Source organism: Globicephala melas, chromosome 19 (genome assembly GCF_963455315.2).
Source record: "Globicephala melas chromosome 19, mGloMel1.2, whole genome shotgun sequence".
NCBI classification, from domain to species: domain Eukaryota; kingdom Metazoa; phylum Chordata; class Mammalia; order Artiodactyla; family Delphinidae; genus Globicephala; species Globicephala melas.
In genome coordinates this window covers 38,964,345-38,991,812 of record NC_083332.1, presented here as the reverse complement: position 1 = coordinate 38,991,812, position 27,468 = coordinate 38,964,345, and the positions used below count along the sequence as shown (strand labels likewise).

At 38.3% G+C, this 27,468-nt stretch overlaps 1 protein-coding gene across 6 annotated transcripts in view; it reads left to right on the top strand.

Annotated features, from left to right (window-relative positions):
- Positions 1-27,468, top strand: part of CDH8 (cadherin 8) — a 380,312-nt gene that overhangs the window by 241,107 nt on the left and 111,737 nt on the right. For all 6 annotated transcript variants that reach the window (XM_060288665.1, XM_060288664.1, XM_030863783.2 and 3 more), the window contains one exon: positions 14,638-14,774. In XM_060288665.1, the coding sequence (XP_060144648.1) occupies positions 14,638-14,774 (137 nt within the window). The remainder of the gene's footprint in view (positions 1-14,637; positions 14,775-27,468) is intronic.

Sequence of the window (27,468 nt, the reverse complement as noted above, 5' to 3'; positions counted from 1 at the left end):
AGGCAGATTCTAAGGACCTGCTATCTAGAGGTTCTCCCCTGCCTGCTCACCCTACAGCTCTGGCATCCTTCCTTAAAGGGAAATCTGCCCCGAGTATGTCCATCACGGACAAGTGCACGGAACCTCTTTACTGGTGGAGTAATTTGCCCAACTTCACGCTGCTAGTCATCTAGCTCCAAACCCACGTTACCTCCAAACTACAGTGTCTTCTCTTAGGCAAATATATATTTGTTCTACATTTTTAGATGCAAATGCTAAAGCGACAAATTGATTTAGCTGAAATGTTAACCAGTGTGGTACGGTAAACCTGACTAACAATAATCAAAAATTATCAAACTGATGAGAAACTCTGGTCTGAAGTCCAGGCGGAGAGGCCTCTGAATGCAGTCCCCCTATGAGCAAGTGGAAGTAGACTGAGCACAGAGAAAAAGAAAAAAAGTTGAAAGAATCTTAAAGTCATAAACCTGGGGCTCAGATATAAACCTGATGGAAGCCGTAACTTGGGTCTCAGACACTGGCTGAACCTCCCAATGCTGCGCCCTGGAGCAGAGTAGGTTAGTGCCCAGTGCCCCACATGACTCAGACCCAACGCCTGGCCCTCAGGTGACTGCACCTGACTGGGAAGCCCCTGACAGGAGGCCACCCCTCAGGCGTCTCCGGGACCCAAGGAGAGGAGCCCCCGACAGGATGGCCGGCCCTCAGGCAACTCCGTGACAGGATGGCTGCCCAAACTATGTGGCTGACAGGGTCCTGGTGCTCGGGCCTGGTGTCAGGCCTGAACCTCTGAGGTGGGAGAGCCAAGTTCAGGACACTGGACCACCAGAGACCACCGAGACCCATGTAATACCAATCGGCAAGAGCTCTCCCAGCATTCTCCATCTCAATGCTAAGACCCAGCTCCACCCAACAGCCACCAAGCTCCAATGTTGGATGCCCCATGCCAAACAACTAGCAAGACAGGAACACAACCCCACCCTTCAGCAGAGACGCAGCCTAAAATCATACTAAGTTCACAGACATCCCGAAACACAACACTGGATGCAGCCCTGCCCACCAGAAAGACAAGATCCAGCCCCACCCACCAGAACACGGGCACCAGTGCCCTCCACCAGGAAATCTACACAAGCCACTGAACCAACCTTACCCACTGGGGGCAGACACCAAAAACAACGGGAACCATGAACGTGCAGCCTGAGAAAAGGAGACCCCAAACACAGTAAGTTAAGCAAAATGGAAAGACAGAAAAATAAGCAACAAATGAAGAAGCAAGGTAAAAACCCACCAGACCAAATAAATGAAGAGGAAATAGGCAGTCTACCTGAAAAAGAATTCAGAATAATGATAGTAAAGATGATCCAAAATCTTGGAAATAGAATGGAGAAAATACAAGAAACGTTTAACAAGGACCTAGAAGAAGTAAAGAGCAAACAAACAAGGATGAACAACACAATAAATGAAATGAAAAACTGTCTAGAAGGAATCAATAGCAGAATAAATGAGGAAGGAGAATGGATAAGTGACCTGGAAGACAAAAGAGTGGAAATAGCTACCGCAGAGCAGAATAAAGAAAAAAGAATGAAAAGAATTGAGGACAGTCTCAGAGACCTCTGGTACAACATTAAATGCACCAACATTCAAATTATAGGGGTCCCAGAAGAAAAAGAGAAAAAGAAAGGGTCTGAGAAAATGTTTGAAGAGATTATAGTTGAAAAGGTCCCTAACATTGGAAAGGAAATAGTCAATCAAGTCCAGGAAGTGCAGAGAGTCCCATACAGGACAAATATGAGGAGAAACACGTCAAGGCACATATTAATCAAGCTATCAAAAATTAAATAAAAAGAAAACAATATTAAAAGCAGCAAGGGAAAAGCAACAAATGACATACAAGGGAACCCCCATAAGGCTAACAACTGATCTTTCAGCAGAAACTCTGCAAGCCAGAAGGGAGTGGCAGGACATATTTAAGTGGTGAAAGGGAAAACCCTACAAGCAAGATTACTCTACCCAGCAGGGATCTCATTCAGATTCTATGGAGCAATTAAAACCTTTACAGACAAGCAAAAGTTAAGAGAATTCAGTGGTGCTGGGAAAACTGGACAGCTACATGTAAAAGAATGAAATTAGAATACTTCCTAACATCATACACAAAAATAAACTCAAAATGGATTAAAGACCTAAATGGAAGGCCAGACACTATAAAACTCTTACAGGTAAACATTGGAAGAACACTCTTTGACATAAATCACAGCAAGATCCTTTTTGACCCACCTCCTAGAGTAATGGAAATGAAAACAAAAATAAACAAATGGAACCTAATGAAACTTCAAAGCTTTTGCACAGCAAAGGAAACCATAAACAAGACCAAAAGACAACCCTCAGAATGGGAGAAAATATTTGCAAATGAAGCAACTGACAAAGGATTAATCTCCCAAATATAGAAACTGCTCATGCAGCTCAGTATCAAAAAAACAAACAACCCAATTCAAAAATGGGCAGAAGATCTAAATAGACATTTCTTCAAAGAAGATATACAGATTGCCAACAAACACATGAAAGGATACTCAACATCACTAATCATCAGAGAAGTGCAAATCAAAACTACAATTAGGTATCATTTCACACCGGTCAGAACGGCCATCATCAAAAAATCTACAAACCATAAATGCTGGAGAGGGTGTGGAGTAAAGAGAATCCTCTTGCACTGTTGGTGGGAATTAAATTGATACAGCCACTATGGAGAACACTATGGAGGTTTCTTAAAAACTAATAATAGAACTACCGTATGACCCAGCAATCCCACTACTGGGCATATACCCTGAAAAACCCATAATTCGAAAAGAGTCATGTACCACAGTGTTCATTGCAGCTCTGTTTACAATACCAAGACATGGAAGCAACCTAGGTGTCCATCGACAGATGAATGGATACAGAAGATGTGGCACATATATACAATGGAATATTACTCAGCCATAAAAAGAAACGAAATTGAGTTATTTGTAGTGAGGTGGATGGACCTAGAGTCTGTCATACAGTGTGGAGTACGTCAGAAAGAAAAAAAGAAATACCATATGGTGACACATATTTATGGAACCTAGAAAGAGAAAAAAAAGGTTCTGATGAACCTAGGGGCAGGACAGGAATAAAGATGCAGATGTATAGAATGGACTTGAGGACACAGGGAGGGGGAAGGGTAAGCTGGGACTAAGTGAGAGAGTGGCATTGACATATATACACTACCAAATGTAAAATAGATAGCTAGTGGGAAGCAGTTGCGTAGCACAGGGAGATCAGCTCGGTGCTTTGTGACCGCCTAGAGGGGTGGGATAGGGAGGGTGGGAGGGAGGGAGACACAAGAGGGAGGTGATAGGGGGATATATGTATACATATAGCTGATTTTCTCTGTTATACAGCAGAAACTAACACAACATTGTAAAGCAATTATGCTCCAATCAAGATGTTAAAAAAAATTTTCACACTGCATGTATTGATCAACTATTTTAAAACAAGTGATCTAAGATGGAAAAATAGCATAAGAAGCTTGAAAGAAAAAAAGGGCTGATCTGGGATTTTAAAAGTTTTTATTTATTTATTTATTTCTGATTGGTGAAGTCTCTGTTCCCTCTAGGGTACAAAACTTAATAATAATGTTTATATTCTGAGAGAAACAAAGCTGATTGTGTAGGCTGAGCAGTGTTATCTAACATTATTACACTCATAAGGCAAAATAAATCCCCTATTTTGCATCCCAACAAAGGGAGACTGGTACTCTTGTCTTATGTTCAAATATTTATGGGAGTCTTTTCAACCAAACCTTTATTTTTCCTTATATTTCTACATTCCGATTTGACACAATATGTTATACAACCTTGCTTTTGATAAAGGACAATCAGATTTGACTTAGTGTTGCAGAAGAAAACATAATATTGCATATTTAAGAAGAGAATGTGTTAAAAATGGAGACGTGCCATTTCCATCCATCTATCAAACGTTTATTAGCTCTCTCCTGTGTGTTTGAAGTCAGTTTGCTGGGGAATGGAATAGGCTTAGTTGAAGTTCCTAAAAATGGGCCTCAGGATCCAAGTCAAGTTTGGGATGGTCACCTTAAATACTTTTGTCGCCCTAGAAAGATTACATCTGGTTGAATACTGAAATGGTGTGCTTGTGTTATTTCTGTTGTGATAGACAAGCAAACTATTTCAGTATAAATGCATTTCTAGTTCTTAAGAGTTAAGAGGCCACATCTTGTTTATCTCTTAATTCCCAGCACTTACCATATGTCTTTTGCATTTACTGAGCCTGAATGTCCAATTAAAATTTCTAAGTGTATATAACTTTTGACATTTTCAAAAATCCTGCTTCAATATAGCTGTGCACTACTCTTTTATTATTTCTTCATGTGCATGTTTTCCGTAAACACTTATTTTTCCATATAATAAATGGTTTTGACAAAAATGGGACAAACGTATAATCAAATACCACCTTTCTGATAGCTATTCAAGAAGCTATTCTTGACTAAGAATTTATTAAGTGTCAGATACTGTGGCCAGGATATTATACTTATTATCTCACTAACTTAATGACTGGGGAAAAATGTATATTATCTTCATTTTACAACTACAAACACTGAGAGTCAAGACATTTTATGTGGGCTACACAAGTAATTTAAAGAGAGGATTAACTAAGAAATTAATATACAGGGCTTAGCAGAGAGGCTGAAAATCAGGAAGGCCACAAAAAATACATTGAATATATTATTAAATCTTAATTCTGCATGTGGCCCTATGGCCCATACTGCTACACAGTGATTTGTTTTTCTGTCTCACACCATCTCTGTTTTATTGTCCATGTAGCATTCAACATTGAATGTCCTTTCTTATAGAGAAAAGTCATTATTGGCGTGATTGACAGCCCCCAAAAGATATCTAAGGCAGTTAAAGGATACTCTTCACTGCTAGATTTCCCCTGACATCCTTAAGTCACTGTGAGCCTACAGAGATTCATGGGAGTTGGTTGGGATTCCTGTCACTTGAGGGTGAACAGTGAGGGTCAAGGTCATCATGGGTGTAAAAGAGTTTATCCTCATAACTCCTAATCTCCCATAATAAAAAGCACACACCAGAGAGAAATATCACATAGCTCCTGTAAATTCCAGATTACGTTTCTGGAAAGAAATATTTAATTATAGTTTGCTAATCTTTATGTGAAGTTTTTGACCAGTTTGGTGTATTTGGTGATTAATTAGATAAATATGGTTAAAAGAAGACAAAAGAGAATTGATGTCTAATTTGAAAGCAATGTAGATTAATAGAAGAGGTTATGAGCCTTCCATAAGGGTGTTTCTTCAAGATTCCTTAATGTCCTTTACTTCCCACATCCAAATAATAACCATGTCCTATTTATTTTAGTTCCTAAGCTCTCATGTGAGCAGTTACAAACAGCCCCATTTGCCCATCTCCCGCCATTTGATATCCACACAGGTGCCAAAGTGACCTCTAACTCAGTTTAGATCTCTGCTGATACAGTAGCCACTAGCCACATGTGGCTCTTTGAATGCAAATAAAATGAATTTAAATTAAATACAATAACAATTTCAATCCCTCAATCACACTAGCTAGATTTCAAGGGCTAAATAGTCACATAGAGCTAGTGGTTGCCATCTTGGACAGCACAGAGCACATTTCTACATCACAGAAAGTTCTATGGAATCTGGCTGTGGTTTAGGTCATATCACTCTCCTTCTGTATTTTTTCAACTGGCTTCCCATCTCCTACAAGTGAAAAAATGAATTCCTCAGCACAGTTTCCAAGGTCCTTCCTGATGTACCCCTTGATGCTCTCCCTGCACTGAATCTTGAACTTCAACAATACTATCCTTTGTTAAAGTCTTCAAACATACTGAATATCTTCCTAACTCAGACTTTTCATATTTGCTGTTTCTTTTGATAGGCATATTTTAATAATATTCTATACATCTCATCCCTTTTTTTTCTTCTTCATGAATACATCACCGTTAACTTTACAAAATCTTATTTTCTTTCATTGTCTTTCTCCAGATATAGACTCAGTTACATGAGAGCAGCCAAGGCCATGTCTGTCTTGGCAACTAACACAATGCCTTGTACATGAGAGATATTCAATAAAGAGTGAAGGAAAGAAGGATGGAAGAGACAAAATGAAAGAAGGGATGGGGAAGAAATGATAGGTTGCTTATCTGTCAGAACTTTGCTCTCACCACACCTAGTCTGGTCCTTTAATTGTCTAGTTTCCTAAACAAACCCAAACTCAAGATTTTCTCCATGCATTTCTTCCTGCTGAGGATGCTCTCCCTACATATTCTGCCTGGAAAAATGCTACTCATTTTTCCTGTCCCCAGACAGATGCTGCCTCCTCTTGGTGTCATCTCTGACCACACCTTCCCTTTCGCAGGCACATCTGGGGACCCTTACTCACTGCAATGTAAGCATTACTTTATTACAGAGCTTGCTACTTTTCATTGTAAATAATGAGAAAGTCATAGCCAGTGTGTCTGAGAGAGGAGGCTTTGTTCAAGCATTAAGCATCATACTTGACCAAAAGAAGCAGTCACTAAGCCTTTATTGAAATTAAATAAAAATTAAAATTTTACATTTAATCTCTTAAATGTAAAACTGCATTCAATTTTCTCATATTTTTGCCATCATATCATATTTAGAGTTCTCAATTATGAATGATTATTTTGATGACTCAGGGAGAAAATTAGAATTTCTCCAAAGATATTACATAAATATTAAAGAATTAATCATGGATCAAATTTTCTCTGGGACTCACTGTAGAAAAATCTGTTTTCGGTTCTGTGGCTGCAGAAATTTACACATGAGATTCTGGCTTTATGATGCTATCTTTTCAAGGCATGAGTGGAACAAACTATAAAACAAAACACATACTCAGAAAATGGGATGTTATTTGAACCAACAGATTTGGAATCTGAGATTTCTATATATGACCCTAAATAAATTAAAGTATCTGAGGATGACTGTGGTGGCTGAATCTGTTTCGTCCTTTGGGTGAAAACAGCCTTATGTCTCTCCACATGGACACCAAATAGCAGAATCTTTCGAATATTTTGTTATTGTTGTTTAAAAATACCTAGATATTTGGCAGAGTATCTTCTACAAATAATGATAAATATTCCATGTAAAACCACTTTTAAAAAGCAAAAGGAAATTTACAGTGCATTACCTAATTTGGGATTTACCTTAAACTTTAAAAGAAGGCAATCTTATTGTTCTCATTTTTCAGTTGAAGAAACTAAGGATGGATGTATAAATTGGCCTAGCAGAGAAGTTAGGAATAAAAGGGTCTTTCTCTTGAAAAATCATCAGGGGTTTCACAAATATTGTGTTAGAAATAATATAGTCCAGAATAACTTTTTTAAAAGAAACTTATTTATCTTTATCTGATTATTAAGATAATCAGTGTATCTCCTGTGTACACTCCAGACTTTAATCTGCACCCTTCCAATGTGGCACCGAAGTCATGGGGAGTGAAAAAGACTCCTTGATAATGGGAGCTTGGTTCTGAAAATCCTTAAAATATTCTTGATATTAGAACATCACAGTCTGATGTTCTTTATTGCAAACAAGAAACAGAAATTCAGCAGGGACAGAGGGTCTCTGTAGGTACGTAGTATGGGGTTGAGATTGGAAAGAGGGAGTAGGAGGTGCTTTAAATGAATAAATGAATGAATGAATGTATAAGTACATATAATATTTGTATGCTGAGAATAAAATCTGTCTTATGTACACACACATACACACAAGAGATGGGATTTTGTGCCAAATGTTGGTATGAAATGTAAATAGTTGGGCTGTGATAATTGAGTAAACATATGACTCAGGTAAAAGTTGTAATTTAATATAAACAGTAGCAGCAATACAGAAAGGGTGCTCTTTTCCAACACAGTAATATCCAGTTGTCCATTCTGACCTACTCTCAACCACTGCACCAGTGACATCTTATGTTAACTTCTGACCTCTGCAAACTACTCTTGATTGAGTGAACTGGTGGCAAAGTTTGTGTTCATGGTCAGAGTGCAGTAGGTTAAATTAGATCTCCAAAGTGCTTAGCATCTAGGTAGGAATTTCCTTGCATCCATAGCCTTACCTCCACAAAGTAAAATGATGAAGTCTTTAGGATTTATTTCTAAGACATACTACTGTAGGTTAGAGGAACACTAGCATTGAAGAAAACCAGGATATTTGTTGGAATAAAATGGGAAAGTTTAAATAGGGCATCCGTGAATACTGGTTATCGAGGGTGATGCAGTTTCTAAAACATATCCATTGTTTTAGAATAAGAATGTCTATTTCCAAAACGTCCATCATTAGAGTTGACGTTAACATAACCCAAGGGGCCTGTTTTTTCAAATACCACTCCACACTGTGTTAATAAGAAGTTTCTTCTTATTGTGGCAGGAAGATGACTCTCCAAAGTATATTCTACTCTTTTCCAATGAGGTCTTTTGTCTAATGCATCTTAAGTAAATCTGCAAAGGAATAGCAAATCCAACAGATGCATATTTAAGAAATTAGAATGGAGACTTCAATACTGGAGATACAAATCCTGTGACTTTTTTTTAATGCAGAATTAACTTTTTTTAATAGATTTTATTTATTTATTTATGGCTGCTGCGTTGGGTCTTTGTTGCTGTGCGCGGGCTCTCTCTAGTTGCGGCGAGCAGGGGCTACTCTTTGTTGCAGTGTACGGGCTTCTCATTGCGGTGGCTTCTCTTATTGCAGAGCACGGGCTCTAGGCGTGCGGGCTTCAGTAGTTGTGGCACGTGGGCTTCAGTAGTTGTGGCTCATAGGCCCAGTAGATGTGGTGCACGGGCTTAGTTGCTCCGTGGCATGTGGGATCTTCCTGGACCAGGGTTTGAACCCACGTCCCCTGCATTGGCAGGCAGATTCTTAGCCACTGCGCCAGCAGGGAAGCCCCCTATGACTTTTAAGATATAAATTAGAAGACATTGAAATTTTCAGTAGATATAGTAGGAACCAAATTCATTCTTTATTCTTTTTTTTTTACTTTCTTATCCCGTCTACTCTTTTTCCTCATATTTCTTTACCACCATGTTTCACACATAATAACAAGCCATGCTCAGTAAATGTTTGTGCATCTTTCCTATTGTGAGCTGTTGAGTAACTGCAGTACAAAATTCCAACTAATGTGATGTTATGATATATAAATCAAACAATCTCTTCCTGTCTATAAAGAGCAAAAGTCCAGCAAATGTTTACCTGTAGAATAATAGGAGGGACAACCTTAAGGAAGAGAAGATCTGTGAAGACTCGGGCCAGGTCCAGAAGGCTCCTTGTGGATGAGTGTTGAGAGAGGAAACCCAGTACAGACTCTCATCTCTTCAGCTCAGAGTCTATGCTCTATGAAGCAGATATGTTGGTAGCAGATATTTTGAAAAGGGTGATGACTTGTATAGACAAACACTACAAATAATTTTGGAACATTTTTCTAGTGTCACTTGGGAAACTACTGAAGGATGTGAATGGTTGTTTTTATTTATATCTTTCTATTTCTAGTTATTCATTTTCACAGTCATTCTGGGTTTGAAGACTTGACTATTAATTAACCAATTAGTTTACTGTATCTGAGTCATGTATCAACTCATTTACTGCAAAGAACCATGCTGTGAAATAGATACTTTCTCCAATTTATAGATGGGCCTATGAGATTATGACTAGTTACATTGTTTTAATGAGATCCCACAGGTGAGATTAGACTGAAGGTTTTCTGGTTTCTCTGTTTCTTGCACTCTATCTGTTGCTATTCAGATAGACGCTAGGAATCCCAGAAAACAGAGTGAATGGCTTAGTGTCTACTTCTGGGACATCTATGCAAAATCATGACATCTGGAGAACTTGCTTGGTACGCTGGATTCTAAAATTTAAGTTGGTACTTCAGGTTTGCTATTTTGAACCCACTCTGCTTTTCTTTGAAATTATTCTCTGTCAATTGGCTTTTAAGGAAAGAGCCTATATCGAGTCTTATAATTGAGTATTGACTTTTATTGCTAGTGATGTGGCTGTGTCACACAGTGGAATGAGGAGGAGTGGGGAGAAATTGAGATAGTGGAGTGGATGGTGGCAGCTTAGAGGGCCAGAGGAAAGCAACTTGAATCTTTGCAGCTAGTGATGGAGTGGTGTAGCTATCAGTGGGGAGCACGGATCTTCTGAGAACATTCCTAAAAATGGCGTGTGGGGTGCAGTTTTTTAAAATATGGGTAATCTTTATGTAATTCATTTCAAACTTATATAAAAATGTAATTAATTTTAACTATGATAGCAAATGCTCATATAGTATTCAGTATGAATACAAAAGTGAATGTGTCCAATAATGCTTTGAACTTGAATGGTCAGTGTATGGGATGGAGATTTTGGTCCGAAAAGTTGGTAGAAAAATGAACACTAGAATGGTGCTAGAGGTGCAGGTAGGAGCCTCCCCACATGCTCCATCTCCTCAGCTTTATTTTATCACTTAAAGTGATAGCCTCCTTGTGTTTGCTTCCACTGATATGAGAACCCAGATGAACTGTTTAGGGACAAAGAAGCAGGAGTAAAAGGAATACTGGCTTACCACTGAAGAGGGGCCTGGGAATTGTCAGTAGAAACCTATTGTTTCCAGATAAGTAATGACAACATTAAAAATTTTCAGTAGATATTTCCTGAGCACTTATTACATACCAGGCACTGCAATAAGTGCTTTATAGGTATTACCTTGTTTAAATCTCACAAAACCTATTATAATTCCCATTTTACAGATTAGGTAACAAAGGTACAGAGAGATTAATAACACAACTAAGTAACATCTGTGTAAGAGTGATTTTTCTTTTATTCATTCTACAAGAAACCAAGGAGAGAAGGATGCAAGAAAGAAAAAGGCATCTAGCACTGTGCTTGGTATACGTTTGGTGTCTAATGCATGCTTATTGACTATGTTAAGTCTGGATTTTTGAACAGTTTAGCAAAGGCTCTTGGCAGCCTTTACTATAAAGTCTGTTAGGCAATAAAATGTGTGAAATGTCTACAAAGGGAGCAAGAGGCTTCTTGAAATAGTTGAGGTAGACTTTAAACTGAATTTTAAACTAAGTCATTGTTTTCCCCAAGTTCCTCCCATTGTGTGATCTCGTAATATTATGACATTCTTACCTGTGATCTTACTAAAGGGTTGTATTTATAGCCTATTTTATAAATTCTTATGACTCACCCCATAAAGTCTGTCATGAACTGGATCTTTAAAAAATGAGAACAATATCCCTGCCTCTGTTAGAGTGATGGGAGTTAAATAACCCCCAAATGTTTTCCAGGTATATGCTATTTATAAACTATTAGAAAGGGGCCTTCCCCACCACCTTCCAAGGAGGGAAGTTTATATAAAGTTTCATTTAATGGGACATGATGATTATGGTGATTTGATGATGATCATATCTTCAGCACCTATTTAAGCACCAGAGACTGATTTATGCTTTATTTTTAATCTTCACAACCAGACCTGGGATCTGAGTACTTCATGTTTGACCAGTGAAGAAACTGAGGCTCAATGAATTTGTTAATTATCTCAGAAACAGCAATGTATAAATAATAGAGATATAATTTATTCCAAATTTGAGGTCTGCATGATACAGGTTTTTTAAAAAATTTTTTGATGTGGATCATTTTTAAAGTCTTTATTGAGTTTGTTACAGTATTGCTTTTGTTTTATTTTCTTGGCTGTGAGGCATGTGGGATTTTAGCTCCCTGACCAGGGATCAAACCCACACCCCCTGCATTGGAAGGCGAAGTCTTAACCACTGGACCACCAGGGAAGTCCCTGCATAATATAGTTTTAACTAAGGGATTAAACAAACAGCATTTTTTTTTTAAATACCAACTTCCAAAACCCTGTCATTGTTCCCAGTGCTGCTTCTAGGCCAGAAGTTTTAGGCATTTACTGGACAGCAATCAAATAGCCATGGAGTGTGTTTCAGATTTGGGATTCTTGAGTATCAGTGATTAGACTGATTTTCATTTACTGTGGCCTCTGGGAAACTGGTAGATGCATGAGTGTGTGAAATATCAGCAGTGAGATAATAAAATTACTACAACCCAGCAATGCCTGCAAAGTTTATTTATGAATATGATGCAGATAGTGATAATTAATCCTCTGGACATTCCTTAGCTCTTTTAAGAGACAGAGTGTTCATGATATCCGGAGCAAAACCCATGTCTTTTCAGTTATTTTACAGTTCAACTTGGAACTTCATAGGTCTAATCAACAATCATTGTTGATAAAGATAAAGAAAATCAACAATCATTGTTCCCCAAGAAAAGGTTTTTTAGTCTTTTTTCTCCTGTAATACAACAGATTGAAATGTTTTGCAATGAACACTTACTTCCTCATGCTCAGGATTATTTTGCAAGCACTGTTAATTCAGATATGCCTCTGGGTTCTTAAATTCTTTCTGAATTTCTCTAATCATCCTGGGGGTTAGGCATGGGGTTGGTTTGTAAATTCCTGGTGTATAGATGCATGTCAGTGTCTTAGTTTTCTTTATATCTAAGTCTTTACTGTACCAGGAACTATAATTTCATGGTACATGTTTTTACCAAGTAATTCAGCAATAAGCTATTGTCAATAAAATTAAGTGTTTTTTAATATTATTCCAAAATGTTTAGTGATGCTTGTGTTTGGTGGGGAAGGTTCACAGAAATGCCTTTTTTCTTGGTATTTGCATCTGGTATAAGTGATATAAATATCCTTTCTAATGAAAAAGAAATAGTTAAAAGGAGGAAGGAGTTATCCATATCCCTATATGTCTGTCTATCTACCTATCATCTATCTACCCATCCACTTATCCATCCTTCTTTATAGGTAGATATAGATACAAATAAGAGACTGATTTATGCTTTATTTTTAATCTTCACAACCAGACAAATAAGTACATACACATAAATAAGTAGATATACATAAAATACATATATATGTTTGCAGTGAAATCCACTAAAATATTAACAGTACAAACCTACAGACAGAACACTATGGGAAATTTATTTTTTTCTCATTTTGTTATAATAACATAGTCTTATTCTTAATGATAGAATAAATGTCCATAAAAACCATGTAAAAAAAAATATGCTAAGCTCCAAATAGCCATGGACCATGTTTCATATTTAGCATTAACGGGTACCAGTAAATCGAATTCATGTGCACTTCTTAGGAGGTTACCTCAGCCATGAAGGTTTTCTTCAGTCCTTCCTCCTAGATGGGATTGTACATGGCCTTGGTCTGAGTTTGTCCTTCTACAGATATGGAATACCATAGACTGGGTGGATTAAACAACAAAAATGTATTTCTCACAGTTCTAGAGGCTGGGAGGTCCAAGATTAAGGCACCAGCAGATCCAGTGTATGGTGAGGGCACATTTTCTGGTTTACAAATGGTTCTCTTCTTGTATCCTCATTGGCAGAGAGCAGGGAGAGAGCCTATGTCCCCTTCTTCTTCTTCTTTTTTAAATGAGGTCATTAATCCCATCAGGAGGGCCCTACTCTAATGACCTATTCTAACCCTAACTACCTCCTAAAGGCCTTACTTCCAAACACCATCACATTAGGAGTTAGGATTTTAACATATAAGTTTTGGGGGAGACACAAACACTTAGTCTACAGTATCCTTCTTTGAGCCTCTGTTCCATCCTGTTTTAGTTTATTTCACTGCTTATTTATAGACCGATATTTCTAATTATGCCTTATGTTCCTTAAGACATATAGCTTTTTATATTTGGCATTCCATTGCCAAAGCTCAGATACTGGTGTATAAAAAGGATATTAATGTTGTGAAAAAAATAATTCCTGTATGATCTTGATACTTAGTGTTCCCAAGAAGCACTTGGCCATAGACACAAAGCATCTTAATGTTGTCATATTTGGAAAAGTTTTCTCAACAGAGAAACTACTAACCTGCCCACTTAAAGTTTTAAATTTCATGAAATTGTGTGTTGTAAATCTGCCAAAATATCTATTCCAATTTAAAAAATTTTACTAGAGAATCAGTAAACATCTGATTTCTATAGACAGAGACAAATAGGAGACTAAATATATATTTTACTTAAAATGAAAACAAAACAAACCAACAGCAGCAACGACAGTAACACATACATACTGTGTAATCAAATGCAAGTTTTACACAAACACACATTTCCTTTGAACTGCCGCAAATAACTTGCTGGCTAGTGCCATCTTGCTTTGGGCTTGGGTTCATTGTTTTATATGGTATTTTGTGGCAACTGCTAATTATCATAAGCTGTCCAATAAATGTGATGGATCGTCCAATTAACTCTTCATCAGCATCCAGTTTTGAAGATGTTACCTATTGAAACTGATGGCAGTTTATGACCTCCGTGTTGCATATGTAGCTAATTACTCCTTAGACAATAATTATTAAGTTTCTTATGCTGCATTCAGTCATTTTGTTTTACAAATTATGATGCCATTGTGTTTCCCATTTCATTTGACTTCACAACTATGGCTCTCTAAGGATTACTAAAGGTCTGCTGTGGAATGTATGGATCATAGAAACAGTGAAGTAGATTACAAATGTATCTGTTTTGTAGGTTTTCCATCGACCGGCACACCGACCTGGAGAGACAATTCAACGTTAATGCAGATGATGGGAAGATAACGCTTGCAACACCGCTTGACAGGGAATTAAGCGTGTGGCACAACATAACAATCATTGCTACCGAAATCAGTAAGTGCCTGGGTTTGTTCATTTCTTCCTTATGTGGCTGAGTTCAGTTTATGCCTAGGGATCATATGACAAGTGGTCCCAGTTTCTATTAGATATTTTGGCATTGGAACTTATTTTATTGTTCCCGAGGAGCCTTTGAATGCATCGTCTCAACATGAAATAAGGTACACTGTGGTAAATGACCAAAAAGTTGCAATATATGTGGGAAGGAAACATTCGTCTATCCAAGTATTCTTATATCTATATCCATTGTTCGGCCATCAAAAACAATGTTTTGCATATAAAAATATGGGGAAAGATTTAGTATAAAAGGGTAGGTTAAAAAAATAGAATTCAAGAACTATATACCATAATTTAAATAAGTGGACCCTAACATATATATTATATTCGATATAGAAACTATTACTCACATAGTTAAACTATGCATATATACATACATATATACATGCAGAAAATACAGAAAGAAAATTTACACTGTCAATACATATCATTTTGGGGAGATGAGATGATAGGTGATTTTTTGTTTTTTAGAATTAATATGTCTTACACAGTAATCATGGACTATTTATTTATTTATTTTACATGTTTATTGGAATATAATTGCTTTACAATGGTGTGTTAGTTTCTGCTTTGTAACAAAGTGAATCAGTTATACATATACATATGTTCCCATATCTCTTCCCTCTTGTGTCTCCCTCCCTCCCACCCTCCCTAACCCACCCCTCCAGGCGGTCACAAAGCACCGAGCTGATCTCCCTGTGCTATGCGGCTGCTTCCCACTAGCTATCTACCTTACGTTTGGTAGTATACATATGTCCATGCCTCTCTCTTGCTTTGTCACAGCTTACCCTTCCCCCTCCCCATATCCTCAAGTCCATTCTCTAGTAGGTCTGTGTCTTTATTCCTGTCTTACCCTAGGTTCTTCATGACATTTTTTTTTTCTTAAATTCCATATACATGTGTTAGCATATGGTATTTGTCTTTCTCTTTCTGACTTACTTCACTCTGTAGGACAGTCTCTAGTTCCATCCACCTCACTACAAATAGCTCAATTTTGTTTCTTTTTATGGCTGAGTAATATTCCATTGTATATATGTGCCACATCTTCTTTATCCATTCATCCGATGATGGACACTTAGGTTGTTTCCATCTCCGGGCTATTGTAAATAGAGCTGCAATGAACATTGTGGTACATGACTCTTTTTGAATTATGGTTTTCTCAGGGTATATACCCAGTAGTGGGATCGCTGGGTCATATGGTAGTTCTATTTGTAGTTTTTTAAGGAACCTCCATACTGTTCTCCGTAGTGGCTGTACCAATTCACATTCCCACCAGCAGTGCAAGAGTGTTCCCTTTTGTCCACACCCTCTCCAGCATTTATTGTTTCTAGATTTTTTGATGATGGCCATTCTGACTGGTGTGAGATGATATCTCATTGTAGTTTTGATTTGCATTTCTCTAATGATTAATGATGTTGAGCATTCTTTCATGTGTTTATTGGCAGTCTGTATATCTTCTTTGGAGAAATGTCTATTTAGGTCTTCTGCCCATTGTTGGATTGGGTTGTTTGTTTTCTTGTTATTGAGCTGCATGAGCTGCTTGTAAATTTTGGAGATTAATCCTTTGTCGGTTGCTTCATTTGCAAATATTTTCTCCCATTCTGAGGGTTGCCTTTTGGTCTTGTTTATGGTTTCCTTTGCTGTGCAAAAGCTTTGAAGTTTCATTAGGTCTCATTTGTTTATTTTTGTTTTTATTTCCATTTCTCTAGGAGGTGGGTCGAAAAGGATCTTGCTGTGATTTATGTCATAGAGTGTTCTGCCTATGTTTTCCTCTAGGAGTTTGATAGTTTCTGGCCTTTAGGTCTTTAATCCATTTTGAGCTTATTTTTGTCTATGGTGTTAGGGCGTGATCTAATCTCATACTTTTACATGTACCTGTCCAGTTTTCCCAGCACCACTTATTGAAGAGGCTGTCCTTTCTCCACTGTACATTCCTGCCACCTTTATCAAAGATAAGGTGACCATATATGCGTGGGTTTATCTCTGGGCTTTCTATCCTGTTCCATTGATCTATCTTTCTGTTTTTGTGCCAGTACCATACTGTCTTGATTACTGTAGCTTTGTAGTATAGTCTGAAGTCAGGGAGCCTGATACCTCCAGCTCCGTTTTTCGTTCTCCAGATTGCTTTGGCTCTTCGGGGTCTTTTGTGTTTCCATACAAATTGTGAAACTTTTTTGTTCTAGTTCTGTGAGAAATGCCAGTGGTAGTTTGATAGGGATTGCATTGAATCTGTAGATTGCTTTGGGTAGTAGAGTCATTTTCACAATGTTGATTCTTCCAATCCAAGAACAATCATGGACTATTTAAAATTATATCTTCAACGTAAAACTTTTCATAAATTACATGTGAAAATGTAACCTTTTTTTCAGAGGAGGTTCTAGGGTTGTTAAAATAACACATGTTAGTCCTTCTGCCAATTTTTAATAGCACAGCCTCTTTGATTACACTTAATGACACTATAATTCAGTCTCTAAACAATAGCTGTATGGTACAATTTAGTGCTATTCTGTCTATGAGAACTCACACTCTGTCTCTCCAGTTTTTTGTATTATACAGAACATGCAAAGGGGATGTGATATTCATTTTCTTTCCAAGCAAAAGACATTGTGCATATTACCTGACTTTATTTTTCCATAAAGGAGCTGATGAGGACTTCACAGTTTACACAGTTCAAGGGAGACATTACATTCTTGAGGGAATTAGGGTAGAAGGAATCTGAATAAGTAAATAAAAACTCACAATAAGCAAGATTCATGGGCATACATATGTAAAGGACATCAGCCCTAAGATCTGCTCTATGCTCTCTCTAAAATCTGCTCTGGTTTCACAGCTAATGTCTCTGAGATATGTTGATAAATTTGTCTGTAAGAGGAAGAGTAATCTAGACCTTGATGAAGGGCATGGTTTTTCCTTGTTCTGAGATGTGGGGTAATGTCTTCCATGGAGTCTTACTAAAAACAAAAGAAAACAGAATACAACCACGGTGCGACAAAGTGACGATTCAAGAGTGAAGAATGTTTCTTTTGGCAACTCAAAGCAGGCAAAGAACCTGCTTGATATGGAATGAAAAAAGAGCTTTGGAAACTTCGGTGTTTTTACTTATTAGAAGTACCATTTTCTTCTCCAGTATGTGACTCTGGCAATAGTTTTCCCTTGTAACATTAAGGGATAAAGGAAACAAAGCATCCCATTTGGTGGCTTTGGTTTATTAGAAGTCTTAACCCCATCTAGATATGAAATTTTTACAATTTACAGTATTGAAGCTGCATATCACCTTAAGTGTCTGAGAAAAACTGTATCTATTTAGATTGGTTTGAGGCTATATAAAAACGCTCTAAAGGACCATGGTTTTCTTTAAAGTATGTAGGCAATAATTACTTTTAAAAGAATTTTCTCATATATTGAACATAAAAACCTACTTGAGTTCCCCTTAATCTTTGACACTTTTTTAATGAGATGGATGCCTTCACTTAAATATTCATCAAGGAGGCCCTAATTAGAAGAATCCAGGTACTCCATTGTAAAGAGTAAAGGGAAATGAATACACAGAATAGGTGGTTAGCAAATATTTCAGGGGCAACCCAGAAACAAAAGTCTCATTTGCAAGGAATCACAGACAAGTAAGGAAGACAGATACAAAAGCAGATGCTCTGGGATAATGAGCTGTTAATTCTAGGGTGACAAGGGTACCAAACCAAATAAGAGAAGACATTCATTTGTTCATTCACTCAATAATTATTTATGGAGTCTTCGGTACTTGCCAAGCACTGTTTTAGTGACTGAGGATATAGCAGTGAACAAAATAAGCAAAAACCCTGGGCCTCTTGAAGTTTTCCTTCTAATGGCACTTGGAAGCCCCTGCATATAAAAGTGTGAGTTGGAATCTGCTGATATATCTATAAAGAATGACACGGAGGTGAGCAAGAAGGTGATGAGTATTGGGAATTACAAGCAGTTCCATGTTGATGGTGTGGAAAAAAAAGTATGACCACAAACCTCCTTCAATGAACATATGATTGATTAACAAATACTGAAACATAGATCAGATTAAGTTTTCTTCATGGCTTGACAGAAATCACTCAAGTATGCCCCAGATTCAAGGTTACAGTTAGCTCCATAGAGACCAAATAGGAAATGGTTCTGTCCACATGACAACCCTCAGCTTTACTTGGAACCTTACAGAATTAAAAATATACAACCCAAACTTACATTATTCTGTTGACATCAATGGGAGTTATCTCACCTTTTATTACATCCTTTTTTGATGTTTGGTTTTTTTTTACTCAGAAATTGAAAACTAAACTTTTTTTTTTTTTTTGACTTTTTGCATGTAACTTTCTTAAAACCAACAAGACAGAGTACAAAAGAGAACTTTAATTTTAGTCTGTAAAATATAAGCTGAGGTGGGCATAATTCTAGAAATTTAAATGTAAAATTAGGTTATCTTTTTTTTCTAAATCATGAAAGGAAGTTGAAATAAGATCACAGAGAACGTAAGAAATATTGGAATTACTATGAAAATGGCTTAGAAACTTGTTTTCACTTGGTTTTATTATTTAGCCCATCATGTAATGTTTATCTTCCAAAGCCGCAGACCATGTCTTGGAAAAAAATATTAAAGGGAGATTTATTGTATTTGGATGAGATGAATATTTAAAACTACCCTGGACAATAGAACCCCACAGGGGGAGGTTCTAATAAAGAAATATTCATTCCAGGGAGAACAATTTAAAATTACTCTCAGATCACCATCTCTTCAGACAAAAGATTTAAACAAATGAAATTAAGCTAAAAAATGGATTTTAGGAAAGTCCATCTGTTATCTCTTAATGAGAATGGAGATATCATCCTTTATCCTCTTGTGTCAGATTCACTTAACCAAGGCTGAGATGCTTCACTGTGTATATTTCCCAAGAATTTCAGTGGTAATAGATCTAACTTGCCATCGCAATCAACAGGCACATCTCATTACATGATCTGGCAGTTAGATGCCCAAGTACTAACAAGAGATTAGGCTTGTATAGAGCATCTTTGCTAAGTAGCTTTGCTAGTAGCATCCCTTGAAACTATTTTGCATGGCTGCTGTGCACCATGGTGGTGAAGGCTTAAAGTAAATTTAGCTAAACACTGAAAAAGTATCATGTAATCCCTATGGTGCATTTAACTCACATCAGTCTTTGAAAACAGGTACTATTACTGTATGCATTTTCCAGTCAAAGAATCTCAGACATAGGTTAAGTAACTTGCCCAGAGTCTCCAAGAGAACAAAGGGTGGAGACAAGATTGGTACCCTTGTTGCTTAACTGCAGATTACATGCTCTTAGATGCCTTCTTTGGGGGGAACCCTGTCCTATATCGTCTTTCCTTCCATCCTCCTGCTTAAATCGAGCTTCTGACACTGCCACATCATTTCCTAAAACAAGCGAATGAAATAGTTCTTCTGTGCAAAGCGGAAGGCTGGTGCAGGGACAAGAGTGCACTGGTGGAAAGAACAAGCCTGCATTTGCTCAGGCCCTCGTGTTCTAACGTTTATAACCCAGGGGAGGAACATTGCCTAATGGACAAAGCCAGACTCTGGAACTGTTCAGACGGGAATTCTATTCCCATTTCCAAGATCAGGAAACTGAGGAACATTTTAGGGGACAGCATTTTTCAATGAAGTTCACAGAGAACTTGACATGCCCGGCTGATCCCAGTCACCTGGGTTATTGTTCAAACCAGAGTTCTGGTGTTTGCCTAGGACCTATGGAATCAGAAACTCAAGGCAGCCATTCAGGAATCCACTTTTCGCAAGTTCTCCCACCTCCCCTCCACCCTCCCCATCAGATTCACATTATAATTTAATTATATTATAATTAATATAATTTTCTATTATAAACATAATTATGATATTTTGAAGGAGGGCAGAAAAAGGTGACGTGTTCTTCTGTGTATGTGTTTTGGTCTCTATTTTTTGTTATTCCTGTGGTGATAGGTGATATTTCACTGAGCTGAGGTTTGAGCTAAGGCTTGTCAGATGAGGCACAAGATCCCTTTAGGTTGGGTAGTGTAGTAAGACCTACTTAAGAGAGAGATATGGGTAACAAGCTCAGCTGTCAGAGAGATAAAGGATATTGGGGGACAGTAAGGGAAACACTGTCTTACATAGAGTCTCTGCAGGGACATTTCAGAGGCATTGAATGCCCATTTTAGAGTGTCCTTCCCATAGAGAGTGGTGATGTGGGATGGAAAGTGGGGAATCCCGCTGACCCTGTGTACCCGAGAGCTGGCAACTGGCATTTGCAGAAAGCATACTACTATTGGTTACCTGAAATTATTGTAAAGCAGGAAGCATATAATTGCCCATTAAATGAATCTCTTTGAGTTATTGATAATGCATTGCTCTAGCCCACTACAGTGGGCTGCACACAATATTGTCAATGAAGCTTTTCACTAATGATGGTTAGATCTCCCAGGGGACATACTAGTCTGATAGCACTTAAGGAATGTTTCTTCCTGACATAGGGCCCAGCTGCCAGAATAATTGCTTTGTCCAACCCAGGCTACTTAGGAAAAATATATCTTTATAGGGAGCTCATTGTTTCGAGAAATTCTGGGTCCTGGAGTTGGATGGAGTTGGCCACATTTTGCCCGTACAACCTTGGGCAAATTATTTCCTCTCTCTTGCTCTCAGTTTTCCCACCTGTGAAATGGGAGTCATAATTGTTCTTTTAAAATTAGGTTGTAGTAAGAACTGAATTAAAAGTGATGGTACTATACCTTTTAGCTTAAAATCTATAATCTTTAGTAATTGATGAATAAATCACATATGTTCTTGTTAATACAGCCCTAACCTGAGGCTTTGAATAACAGCTTAATTTTAAATTATTTATTTGGTTTATATTTTATTTTACCCCTTCTCCCCACAACAACAAAATTGGTAGTCGTGACTTGTGTGTTACTGCTGGGTGCAGTTGTGTTTCTTCATTGCACCGCCAATATGTTCACTGACCTTCCTCTTGTCCCTGGTTCGGGCTTGGTGGATTGACCTGTGCCTAAATAAAAACCCTCGAAATGAAGCAGGCATATTCTGGGAGAGCCTGATTGAATTAAGGACTTCAGATTTTATATCAAGATCTCGTTCAAAATATGCAGTGTCTCTCTCTATTGCCTGTGGCATAATCAGGACTAGAGTGTCTTTAAGATCAATATCATTCCCTTGTATAGAATTGAGTGGAAGCAGATGGAGAGAAGGTGTTGTCCAGTTCAGTAACTCTCACAGAAGGGAAAGGATGATGAAAGTCTGAGGTGAACAGTAAAATTCAGGGGCAGGAGTGGTTAAGGGCTCCCAAATATCAGAGAAGCTGTAGCACTATGGCTGACTGTCTGGGAATATAAGCACATGGCAAGTTCCTAGCAAGATCCCCCTACCTCAGACAAGCATGCAGGTGCTATAAGGTAGAGATCAGTATTCTTAAAAATAGAGATTATAATGAAGGGAAGTGGAAATAAATTATGGGAAAGTGAAGGGGAAGCTACAGTTTCCTGGGAAAGAGATCAGCATACAAAATAAGATTTCCCTACAGGGAAGAATGGGAGTGTCATTCCAAGTTCAAGGAGAAGCCTGATACAGGCCCCACATGAATATCATTTTGTGGGTAACCCACACCAGATTTATTTAAACCACTATAGTGCCCACTTCATATACAGCTGCTCCAGTTACTTGAATACTGACTTGGAAATCTCTCCCTTAGTTCCTCTTTGTTCTGCATCCTTTGTACCGATATCCTCCCACCACCTCTCCATCTCTTTCATCTTTACCCCTCTTTTGTTCTAATCTACTGATATTTAGAAAAAGCCTGCAGATTGAGACTGGAGCTATATCAATAGATTTTAACTAGGAACTCCTTTAAGATATCACTATGCCTAATAGCCCCTTAATCCTAACCCAGAAAAAGGCAGAAGGTAAGAGGCTTCCACCCCTATGTCTTGCCCTGGTCTCTCTTTATAAACCACCCTCCTCAAATCCTTAACAGTAACTCCTACTGTAGACAACTGTAGATAAAGGATAGGAAGTAGGCAGCAAATAGTAATTCAAGGTTTTCAGCTGCAAGTTGTAGCAAACTGACCAGTCATAGCAAATGGTCGTCTCCAGACTTGAGTGTACCAGATTAAGGGGGGGCAGGTAGGGGAGGTCCTAGATATGTGAAGAGATTATAAATATTGGAGGATAGTAGGTTGATTTACCCTCAGCTACGGTTTCTCTGAGGACAGAGGAAGCACATGAACTTGGGAAGAAAGTGCAGACGTCAGTCTACAAGTCAAAGAGAATAACATATGAGTTAAGTGGCCAAGTTTATAAGTCAGTTTGCTTGGATGGAATCATAATTTTTTCATTCAGTCACACTCACTCCATTGGTAAATTACTTCGTTCTGTGGCTTAGTTTCCCTATTTATAAAATGGGGGATATATTGAAACACCTTTAGAGGTGTGTGATAAGGATTGAATATGTTTACATCCTAATATCTTTCCTAACGTAGAATAAACTTCCGGTAATAATGCTTATGCTAATATTAATTATCATAACAATAATTATAAAGTAAACATTAATTTTATCACTTTATATAATTAAAGAGGATATGCCTAAAAGTAATCTTTTTGTCATCAAGTAAAACCACCCACCTTTATTTTAAGGATATACAAATTGTGAGTTTTTGAGGACGTATCATCCTGAGCTGATTTGGGAGGTATAATTTTCCACAAAAATATGTATCCAAAAGGAGGGGCTTCTTTCCTCTTGTCAGTCCTGGCCAGCTTGGCAACCTTAAAAGCCTCCTTCTTACCCCAAACTAAGGTCACAGTTACTGTTACCACTGCTTTCTCAGACAGCAGTAGTGCTTACTAGGTAAAAGCAAACTATGAAGTCAAATTTTCAGAGCCAGAACATATGCTCTGTGTGTGATTTGAATAAGTCACATAATCTCTTTTAGCCTCAGTTGCTATATTTGAAGTTTGTCATGACAATTAAATGATGTAATACAGGTAAACTGCATAAAATAGAGCCTGGCGTATAGGAAGGACTCAATAACGTTTCTTCTTTCCCCTCTCGTGCCCCTCCCCCCTCCTTCCTCACCCTCCTCTCTATCCTTCTCCAGACCAAACCTGGTGCCTACTCAACCCTGCATAAACATAAGCTTTATGTCCTTTATCTAAACATTCTATTTGTCATTCAGATCTCCCTTTTTCTCCCAGCCACTTGGGCTTAGGAATAAAGGGAACCAAAATAGTCATATGGACGTTGATTTGTATTGGTTCACTTCTGCTGCATAAATGACCGTGTCAAAACTTAAAATGATAAAGATGTATTTCTCGTGGTTCTCTGGAGCAGCTGAGTGGTTCTTTTGGTCTGAACTGGTTTTGCTAGTCTATCTGGTCAGCTGGTGGCTTGTCTGGGGCTGGATGATCTATATCGGCACCAATTGTATATATGACAGGCTAGTTAGGCGTTAGTTAGCACCTCTTCTCTGCTCCACATGGCCTCGCATCCTCTAATAGGCTAGCTCAGCTCCTCTGGTGCTACTCCCAGGCGTCCATGGAACAGCAAAAGACTGGGGAGCAAGTACTTGCCAAGTCTCTATTTGCATCAAGTTTGCAAATCCCACTGGTCAAAGCAAGTCACATTACCAAGAGTAGGTTTAAGGAGTGGAGAAACAAATGTCACCTCTTGATGGGAGGAGTTGGAATTTCCAAATATTATGGGCAGTCTTTTTTGGAAAAATTAATTTCACACTGGGATGCTAAATCTCAGTATATATGACCAAGAATGATATGGACCTGTAGCCTACACATATAGGTACTTCCCTTCTAGATTCCTCTTCTCACATACATCTAAAATTCTCTGCTCTCACGTCTTACTTATTTGAGAAAAAGGATTGGACACGGTATTTCTAACAGCTGTCAACTAGTTAACTATAGATTCTTTAGAATTTCAACTTAAGTAGCAATTTGTATTATTCATAATAAATCTATTAGCACATTTCTAATGCTACAAAAATTTCTCCTACCTGACTGCTAGTGTAAGCTTTAGCAACTATTATTAATCCTTTGCTATAAGGTCTCAAAGATCCATGCTCTTTGCCTTTAAGAGACTGGTTGCGGCTTATAATACCCATTTACTTTCTTGAGGTTTTGAAAATACCTTTTTTTGTTTGTTTGTTTGTTTGTTTTGGCTATGCCTTGTGACTTCCGGGATCTTAGTTCCACGACCAGGGATGATCAAACCCAGGCCCACAGCAGTGAAAGGGCCGAGTCCTAACAACTGGGCTACCAGGGAATTCCTTGAAAATACATTTCTAAAGGGAGAAATTGGTAAAGTCCTTGTTCTCATGAGACATTTTATTATTGCTTTGTTATTGATCACTGTTTTATCCTGGGAGCCTAGCACAGTGGGGCTCCCAGTACATATTTGCTGAGTTAATGAATGAATAAAGGAAATAAGAATTAATACCACAAGATAGTAACCTGATTATTTCTGACTCTAAACAGACACTATTGATTAATGGGTGGAAAGGATCTCTGCTTTTAATATACCCCACTTAGCTCTTTGTTAAAAGTCTTGGGCAGACAAGCACATAGGCACAGTGGCTTTTCTGGATTTTTTAAAGTCATTCTTTCCTGAGTGACTGAAGGTGAGGCATAAAGGGCAGGAATGACTACGCTCTCCTTGTATGAAAATTGTGGGGCACTGACTGTGCTCAAAAGGAAGAATTCCCAAAGAATATTAACCAATCTAAGGTCAGAGAGAGAGACCATGAGAAAGGTGCTGGCAGAGAGGAGCCTCAGGTCCTCTCACTTTTTCCCCAAGGAGCCAGGCTTCTGATCTAAGAACCTTTATTTCTCTTCCCTCTGAGAGCCTGAGGCAAGCCCTGAATTATGCCAGCCCACACTTCATTACCCAATGAGCCCGTTTATCGTTTAATCGGATATGTATTGAACAAGTGGAAGCAGGTTACAAAGCGGCAAAGCCTAAAGAATGAAAATGCAGCATGTTTTCTGATTACAGGACTCCCTAATCCAGGGCTTAGAAGTCAGGGCTAAAAATAGATGCCAGTTCCATCTCTGATCCACCCCCACCCACCTAGCATTTCAGTGCCAGGTCAGGTGGCCCTTTTAGCCAGATGGCAGAATTTTGAACTATGATAACTTGCTTCCATCTAATTTGGGGTGGCAGGGCATTGGTCACTCTACACCCTCACTTATGATACTGATACCTTCTTGTTCCTGGAGTATCTATAGGACAAGGGTTCACCCCACATGATGCCCAAGGTCAAGGGTTACGCTGTTTGTCACAAAGAAGCAAGGAAGTAGAATGTAAAGAAACTGTCTCTAAGGCATGCATTGAAACTGTAAATATTATTATAAAAAATAATATATAAAAATATTTATAATATTATAAAAAGCATATAATTTGGAGTAGGGTGGGATCTCTCCATTGGATGGGAGAGACAGTCTTCTCTGGGAAGATTCTTTGTGGACGGTATATTTTCATCAGGGTCATAAAGCAACAGTAGGCTTTTGTCAGAGATGTATTTCCAAACTAACAAACGTCTCAATCAAGAGGAGAAGAGCACAGAATATCTTCTGAAGATTAGAGAACTCAGGAGAGAAAAGAATATATGGTTGGAAAGTTAAGTATGGAAAATTACGATTGCCTTCGGATGCCAGGCACAGGAAATGATCTTATTCTCTGTGTCAGAGGGGCCCATCAAATACATAGAGATATCAAAATAAGGGAAATGTCTGGCTCAGAATACTAGCATTCCAGATTGAGGAGCAGAATAGGTTATGAGTGGAACAGAGCCTACAGCCTAGAGAATGAGAAGGCGAAGAATGTGGCTATGATGGTGGCTCAGAATCGCCCGGGGAGCTTGTTACAACACTGGGCCAAAGAATCTGTATTGCTAACAAGTCCCCACGTGAGGCCGATGCTGCCAGCCCAGGTCCCGCACTTGGAGAACCACTGCTATAACCCCTGCTGTCCTGATTCAGAGTAAAACTGAAGCTGCGTTAGAAACGGAGTTTGAATGAACAGAAATTGGCATCTGGCTAAAACTAATGAGCAGCAAGGAAACTGATGGAGACTAAACCTTGGTGACGAGAATGAAAGTAATGATACAATTAAGAGTTACTGCTTACTGTATGCTAGGCAACATTCTAGCCCTTCTCATGCCCTTTATCCATTTAATCCTCACAACGGTTCCATAAATTGGTACCACCTGTCTCTCATCTCATAAAGAAAGCGAAGATACCAAACTTCAAGCTCTCCATGTTTAGGTGGCTAAGTTTGGATTTGATCCTAGGTTTGTCTGACTCTTCAGCCCAATCTCTGACAATTGAGCCTGCATCCTCTCCTAGTGATAGCCTAGTTGCTCCTGAGACATATCATGATTCATGTTAACGAGTCAAAAAACAGAAAAGATGGTCCATCCTTCCAAAGTTTAAGAGTTCACAGCCTTCCTTTGACTAGCTCTTTATAAAACAGGTTAGAACACAATGGGATGTCACTGATACGCTTTTTTCCCTACTGAAAGGGTGGGAGGAGGTCCAGTTGGGGATAATGAATCTAAAATTTGCATCTGTGAACTATCTGTTCCA